Source organism: Micrasema longulum, unplaced genomic scaffold, assembly GCF_059751315.1.
Source record: "Micrasema longulum isolate JH-2025_06_02 unplaced genomic scaffold, ASM5975131v1 h1tg002065l, whole genome shotgun sequence".
Lineage (NCBI taxonomy): Eukaryota > Metazoa > Arthropoda > Insecta > Trichoptera > Brachycentridae > Micrasema > Micrasema longulum.
The window spans coordinates 1-8647 of record NW_028279232.1 but is presented as its reverse complement, the minus strand read 5'-3'; the positions used below and the strand labels follow the sequence as shown (position 1 = coordinate 8647).

General features: G+C 37.4%; 1 protein-coding gene across 1 annotated transcript; it reads right to left on the bottom strand.

The window, feature by feature from the left end:
• Positions 1 to 1232: 1232 nt before the first annotated feature.
• LOC148273128 (autism susceptibility gene 2 protein-like) lies at positions 1233 to 8152 on the bottom strand. Its single transcript, XM_088239082.1, is given in 8 exon segments — positions 1233 to 1967; positions 2182 to 2320; positions 2409 to 2682; positions 4006 to 4059; positions 5399 to 5545; positions 6940 to 7133; positions 7136 to 7210; positions 8059 to 8152. Coding segments are annotated over 8 exon segments (1581 nt in total). The 3' UTR covers positions 1233 to 1363.
• Positions 8153 to 8647: the final 495 nt, after the last annotated feature.

Sequence of the window (8647 nt, the reverse complement as noted above, 5' to 3'; positions counted from 1 at the left end):
ACCGCTCCAATAAATAATTAAAACATTGTATGGAAGTACAATTGACAAAAATAATAGAGCAGTACATGCAGGGTATGAAAGATTATAGTAAAACAAAAACGATAAATTCTCAGACTGTTTAATCATACTATAAATAATAATTTTGAAGAAATATTCTGTGTTAAATTGTGTGTCATCCAATTTAGAAGTGATTACACTACGAGGATTGAATTTATTTGGTCCCATGGAAAATGACTTGCGAGGATTTCCCTGCTGACATTGTCAACACTCCCAAGCAATGAGCTAGCGAACTGAAATCATATTATGGCGACAAAGTGAATTAGTCGTGGCAATCACCGAGTGCGAAGGCCACTATATAGGATAGTCGTGATGATATTAAACCTTTAGCTAGAATAACAAGACATACGCACAGTGGAGTCTAGCTGCAGTCAAGTGTATTCACTAAACAGCGTTACATAGACAGATGTTTTCCAACCACAGCCGCTTTACGGAATTGCGTTTAAATAGTACTAAAATGGATTCTGCTTTATTTCATTATAATATGTACAATATCGCGTTTTGCAAATATACATAATATTGTATTCATGGATAAATCACAATATATTTATATTACAGTTAATTGAGCGGGTCCATTATTTTGCAACTCATTCTTATAATTCGGAGGTAAAATTTATAACAAAATGCAAATATTAGTTCATTTATTAAATAAACTAAATATTCAAGAACCCGGAGATTGCTTCACATTTCCGTTTAAGTAAAAAATAGCCGGAAATATAAACACAACTCGCAATAGTAATCTGTCGATAATTCAACTCTCAAATCTAACCATTCAATTTTCTAGGTGTAATTAAAAATATCTCCTTTCGTTATTGACACTTCACTTTCCAAACGATAATATCCTATATTTACACAATGGTCACTATATAATACCCGATGATACAATTCCGATACTTTCGACCGCTATTAACACAATTATACCTAATATCGTACACATTGCTTCATATCTTTTCCTATACGAGAATAAATAGATTTCATATAACTAAATTGTATTTATATATTTATATTAGATATTGTTTTCTTATATATAATATTCACGAGATGCTAACGCTACCGAAACTACCATTAACTAAATGATTTTGTCATGTCAACGAATATCGATGCCGGAATCGCAGCAATATGACTATTCCCCCCTCCGTCGATACGAACATCGAGATCCGATTCTTAACGAAAATAAATTCTCCTTTATTCTAGAAAACTATCCAAATATTGCGATCGCAGGCGCCAATGCGTCGCGCTAATCTCGGGAGAGTTTTCATGTTCAGACTTATTCAGTTTCCTAAAGAATGGGGGCGGGGGGGGCGTATCATCGGGGCTCCTCCTTTGGTGGCAGGGGGTGCGGCATGAGGTGCGGAGGGGGTGGGCCAGGGCGCGGCTTCAGCTGCGCGGCGTACGCATTGAGCATCTTGGCGCGTTCCTCCTCGGCTCGGAAGGCCGCCTCCACCAGCGGGCTGAAGCGCAGCAGCGGGTCGTACGGCCGGTACGGGTCCCAGGGGGCGGGGTAGCCCATGGGGGGTGGGATCAGGCGGGGCAAGGGAGCCAGCCGGTATAGCTCTTCCTTACGATCCTCCTTACCAGGGGAGGGTCCCCCATTGCGCAGCGGGGAGCGCTCTCGCTGTCTCATCCTTTCCATTTCCCGTCGCTCCTTATCTCTTCTCTCCTGTTCTAATTGTTGTTGCTGTTTTCTAGCCTTTTCTTCTCTTTCTCGCTTTTCTCTGTCCTCTTTCTCTCTCCGTTGCCTTTCCCTTTCGCGCATCTCCCTTTCTCTCTCCCTTTCCCTTTCCCGCTCTCTTTCTCTCTCCCTCTCCCTTTCTTCCTGTTCTCTTCTCTCCATAGCTCCGGGGTCAGGTTTTAAGGTCCAGGGACTCGGGCCAGGGGGTCCGGGAAAAGCGCCCACGGATCTTTGGAAGCTGTTGATAAAAATAAACATTAGTACTATTCGATAATTTTTAGCATATTCACAAAACTAAAGTGATAATTTTAATATATCTATAACTCGAAATTAGATAAGTAATGACTAAATATTGAATGAACAGGTGATATCAGAGGTTTTCGAGTGGACATTTAAATTAAAATAGTGTGGAGAAATAATATAAACAAGTAACTAACATTGGCAATACGTACCTTCTCCAGGGATCATGAACTGAGGGCATGGGCCCCCCGAGTCCCAGATCACGCTGGGGAGGGAAAGGGGACAGCCCGAAAGGAGATGGTCCAGTGGGGTAGGCAGTGCCATATCGCGCAAATGGTGACATTCCTGCTCCTGAAAAAACTACTCTCCTATAATTCTCCATAATACAAGTTATAATAACCGTTTTAGAATATTATTTTATGCGTTTAAGGTGACTAACCGAGATGGGGCGAGTTGAGGTATGGCGAGGGCGGCGCGAGGGTGTCGTACGGAGTCCTCTGGAAGGGGTGGGCTGGGTGCGCCGGGTGGGACGGGTGCGGGGGCGCCAGAGGCGGGGGCGGGGGCGCGAAAACGTGCGACGGGGGCCGCAAGAGCCCCCCCTCCTTAGGCGGCCCCACACCCCCCTTGCCACCCTCCCCGCCGCCCGCCTTCTGCTGGTGGTTGTATATCTCCCACGCTATGCGGACGTGCATCGCGTTCCATTTGCCAGTCTTCTAAAATAACAAAAACATATAAGTCAGTCAAATAAATCATGAGATTGAGATGAAATTAGCAATATTTATTTATTTCACTGTATAGAGGTTCATTGTTTCAGGTCCAGACAGCTAGAAATTTCTTGTGAGACAGGACCTTTTTTGTTACATGTGTTTTTTCATTAAATGATTCTAAAACAATAAAATTTTTCAGGAATGGATTTCCCATAATAAATTAATACAAAACCTCAATTATCATTAAAATATTTAGAAACAAAATAATATCAACTGTATTTTGATTTTCCAATTTCACCTTACAGTATAATTCTTTTCTGAGAGAGGTTTTCAAACTAACCAAGAAATACTCGTAGATTATCTCATAAATAATGAGTGAATTGAATTTCCAAACCTAAAAAGTAAATCATTTAGCTATTTACTTATTTGTATTTAAAAAATGGAAAATCTTTAAATGAACCTATGTATATTATGCAGGTATATAATAAACGTATGGTGTCCTAAGCAAGGTAATCGAATAAGAAATAGAAAAATTGCATACGTGATTCATCTTTGTATTGGTAATAAATATTTGTCATAGATTTTCTCCATTGAAAATTTTATCTCAATTATTTAGGTGTATTTGAACCAACTAAGACACCATAAAATGCTAATTTTCTTACTTACTGCAAAAATTAAGCAACAGATGTATTTAACCAAAAGTGTTTTTCTGTAACATATATCAATTGTTGGTTATTGAATTATTATTGGTATTGAATCTCAAAACCAGATGCTGGACAAATAATCTTCAAATCAAATATCGAAGTTATAAATATTATTTTTAATTCATTAACCCAAAAAAACAGTTAAATAATTAATCACAAGAAATATTATCAGTGCAATGAAAACTTTACCCAAATCTAATCACAAGAAATATCACTAGTGCAATGAAGACTTTATCCAAACCTCTTTCACAGAGGCTAACTTACTTTTATATTTAAAAAAAAGTACTTCTTAAAATAAAAAGGCAATATCTGCTTTTCAAATACGTACATTAAAAAAACAATAAACAGATAAGCGGATTTAAAAAAGCAGTTAGGGAGGCAACTTTATAAAGCAGCGTGGTTAAAAGGATGATGAAAATGATAAAAAATAAATAAATAAATGGTGAAACTCTTTGAATCAGTCACAGTATGAAGTAAAATACTCCTCCAGTTGATTCAAACATATCTCCTATACATATAGTTTATGAAATATAGATGTCGACTTGGAGTTTAATGCTTCATACTGATGAGTGGTTATCCAATGTTGCATGTATAATGTACATAAACTTGTGACCAGGGGACCTACCACTTGAGTCGGCCGGGGAATCTTGTTAGTTTGTTCTGGTGGCAGCATCGCCTGCTGTGAAGAACCACAATACCCATAGGTTAAAAAAAAACAAGAAAAAATAAAAATGATGGCGGGAAAATAATACTAAGTCTTAAAACACAATGATATGAAAGTTAATGGATCTAAGTGAAATTTTATTTCATTGAGAACAGGGATGATAATTAGAACACAATTAATAAAATACAATGTGTTAATACAAGTATTAGGGTGTTATAAATTAGAGGCATAAAATAAATCATTTAAAGCAAAAACAAAATTTAAGCGATAAAAAATATAACTTAACTTAAAAAAGCGATAAGTACCTGCATAAAACTGTAACATTTGCTGTTAAGTTAGATTATCATAAGGATTATTAGTTTAGACAGACTTATTAATAATTATTATTTATAAATTACATGTACCAAATTATTCATCAATGCAATAAAAATGTAATATTCTAAATAATCCATATTTTAGTGATTTTTAAATGAGAGTAAAAATGATAGTAATTACAATAAACTCAGCTAATTATTAAAATGCAATAGTGTAAATCCAGTACATAAAATTGTTGAACAAGGAATGGGGAAAACATATGATAGCTAGAGTTATTGCATGTCGGTTCGCATGATGCTGCGCCACTTCTCATCAAATAATTACAGAGTATTTTAAACACAACCAAATAATAATACTCGTATCATTATACTTTGTACATTTTAAGATCCATTGTAACTATGTATAAAAAAGAGTTTAACCCTCCCTCCCCGGTGATGGGTTAGCTATAGTACACATTGTGTCTAATAACTATAATATCTTTATAAATAAAATAAATATTGGGTTTAGATTTTCAGTATTCCTCCATTACACATTTACGTATCGACTGAAATATTTTTTTATAAAATAATAAGTACTTATTAGGCACATAAAAGCATTTTATCGGAAATCGGGGATAAATTACAAATATTATCAATTGTATACTTACAGTATACCAATGTTTCGCATTGTTGTGTATGAAGAAAATAGTAAAGAATTTACGCCCGTCGCAAAGTCAGTCACGTAGTCCAGTACTAGCTACTTATACTTAGTAGCTCTCGGGAAGTTGGCGCGGGTGCACGTTTCGCCCGAGTCGTTAGCGATACACAATGGTTTTTTCATGTTTTAAGGAGTTAGATTTGAAATATTATTATCTTTTAATTAAATTATGGGTAGTTAAAGCCATTCCCTATAAACATTCCATTTTTCCCTTTTTAAATCTCTTATTTTTTTAATGTGTAGTGACTACACAGCACCGTAACGCGCGGGTGTTTTTAGGACAGTAAGGGAAAGGTTAAGGTTAGTAGATGCTAAATTAGTAATGGGGTATAAATGGTCTGACCTTTGGTGTGAATGTGGGGAGTGCATTGGGCGGCACGAAGGGTGTTGGGCCTCCCAGGCCTGGGTGTAGGAGGCCCGGGCTGTAGCCGGGGTATCCTAGGCCAAGCCCCTGTCTGTACAGGGAGTCCATCTTGGTAATGTCTTTGAACTGTGGATCAAAAAGGAAAGAGTCCCGAATAAAAATATAAAGAAATCACAACTCCTTGTTAAAAATAAATATTTGTCAAGTCTCACTCTTAATAGTTCTTGTACGCTATTATCGCAAGCGCGGTGATTTAAAAATCGTTTGATCCTATGCTAAATGGATTCAATAAACAACTGTTTTTTGAAAAACAACTAATTGGCTATATTTTGAACAAAACCGAAATTCTCGATCATGGGATGTAATGAATGTATGCTTATGTTCCTATTTTACATTGTGCAGTAAATTTATTGGTAATATGTTTCATTAATTAATTGGCATAAAACCCGTGTAAGTGCATAAATTACACTTTGGAGATCTGGATTTTTTTTTGCTTGGAAACAGGTTTTTTTTAAAAATAAACTTAGTTTAAAATTAGACAATAGATCTGTTTAGTTAACTGCAATCATAGGGAAATGGAGGGCAGAGCGGAATATATTTTTTAAAACATATTCCGCAAAGCTACCCAGATGCACATACCAGATGCAGAACCCCTCCTCGCACTTCCTACTTTAGTTTCGTCTGGCTGCGGGAAGTAACCACGTCACATGTATGCTTTCTTTGTTTTGCTCTTATTTCTTACGTAAATACATCTTCGTCAAGGATATGAATTTCTGAATGAATATGTAAGTCCTATAGTTGTAGTCCTTAAAAACCCTTCTTACTGCATTTCTTTGTAAAAACAGTAATCTAGATGTAATTTTGTTTTCTTTTTTAGTAATCAACAGGCAAAGTTTAAAACATTGTTTGAGGGCAAAGTGGAAGGAAGAAATGTCCGAAAAAAGAACAAGAAGTACGAGATAGGCACGGGTAATTCTATTTTGAACCGGTTCAAAAAGCTGTTGAGCTGCAGCTCAAATTTGTAGTAGGCGGCTCACAGCTCACAGCGGTGTAGTTATTATTATTAATATGTATAATGTATGGGTTTTCGTAACCAAAATCAGTTAAGATCCTAAAAACAACCATTACTCTGTGTCTTTATTTTGACATTCCCCCTTCCCATGATTTGAATTGAAGATTCGTATTTTTGAAGAGATTTTAATTTTGTTTTTACCTGGCTCGATAAATATTTCACAAGAGATAAATAACATCTTTAAAAACGAAATATGGAAAGCCAGATTTTCGCAGGGCTTTACCAGTGAAGGATTATTTAAATGCACAAAACAATGTAACATTCGGAGTTTTCTTAAATTCTTCCATTTGTTGATTATTGGGAAGAAAAAGAGCCGCAAGATTCTATATAATTATTTGACCCACTAGAAAAACGCCGGAAAAAACTTTTCAGTGTTTATAATTCTTACCGGTTAGTTTTATCAGCAATTAGACTTCTTAGAATGAAAGAAAGATTAAGGGGTACAAACCAAGGGAGGCGGCGGTGGCGGAAACAGCTGCTGCTGGTGGTGGAGGTGGGGGTGCGGGTGAGGGTGCGGATGCGGCGCGGGCGGGTGCGAAGGAGGCGGCGGCGCGGGCGGCGGCAGCTGGTGCTGGTGCACATGCGTATGCTGATGCTGGTGGTGGTGCATCTCGGTGCGCAGCGCAAAGCCGCCAGGGGCGGTGCGCCCCCCGCCACTGCGCCCGACGACGCGAGGAACCGGTTGTCCAGCTCGCGACGGAGCAGGTCAGCCGATGGACCTGAAATTGTTGCATTAAAAAATAACATATTCGCGGTTTCGTCGGCTATAGCTGTCATTTCCTAAAGGAGACAAGATTTTGACAGCTATTGCTGTCAGTCTAAATGACATCGGTTGTGGAAAGATGGCTTTGGCCTACGTGCAACGGAAGTAATTATATGCTAGGAGGAGATATTGCATCCCTATAAGAAATAGTCGACACCAAAAGTGTCGCAGTACGTTCGTCAAATAAGATTTACTTCAAACCATTGACTAAGGTCTGAAGTGAAATATTACAAAAAATTCCAAACTTATGATATGGGTCTGTATGAGTGGATCCTATTAGAAGAGTGTCCGCAAACGAGGTGTTATTGTTAACTTTGTAGTTATCATTATTTTTTATTCACTTATTATTTACCACTCAGCTACAGTAATGTTATTTAGAAAATCTTAATAAAATTAAGTTTAGTTTGACTATGTTCAAATGTTTGTAGACAGGCTAGATTTCCTTCTTAGGGAGCTATTAAGACCTAAATTTGTCACAACAGAGAATAGTGAAATAGTGAATGTTATACAGGTGTAGTGGCTAAGTATTCCAGACAATGACGGGTCATAAGCCCTGAATCCCTGAAGCCCTGAAAGCCTAGAAATAAATCCATATCCCTTCTCAAAAATGTTTTCCCTCTCTATTGTGACATATTTAGTTCAACTTTTTTAATTATAGAAAATCTTCTCTTACTTTAAGATTTAAATAAATAAATAAAATGAAGCTTAATCCTAATTTTTACAAAGTGCAATTTTTCCTAACATAAAAATGAACTGTTTTGCGAACTAGATTTTACTATATGTCTGTCTCTAAATGAAAAATACCACTACTCTTCTTCATTCCACATTTGCTCCTAGGTGGAGACATCTCCGGGAGACTATCCCCTGCCAGCAAACTTGTCTCCTCTGACACTCCCATGCCCCCGAGTTCCGCCCAATACTGACGAAAAATCATCATTAACTGTCTTCTAGGATGGCAGGAAGGCCGCATGTATGAAGAAGAGGCAACATGGATCGAGGCTCCCCTGAGGCACCCGCAGCACGTGACGAAGCCAGGTAAACCAGGTTTAAAAATACTTACCTGATTTTCTTATCTCCGTAAAATTATATTGAAGTTAAATATGTCGTAATCGATTTACCAATATTAAAGATGCCTACTTAAAAGAAAGTGATAGTTATTTTTAAGGACAACGATTCTGGTTTGGGAACAAGTATTTATATTTATGTGGGAACTCCTAAAGAGGTTTTGATCCTCAGAGGCATATATGTATATCATATTTTCATCGAAATACACCCAAAGCGATCAGTTTGTATGTTCCCAATGACTATGCTAGAGCAAGAACTCACGCACAATTTTACGCACCCAGAAGCCGCAAGAATGCAAGTCAGAATTCACCATTAATACGGCTTCTGA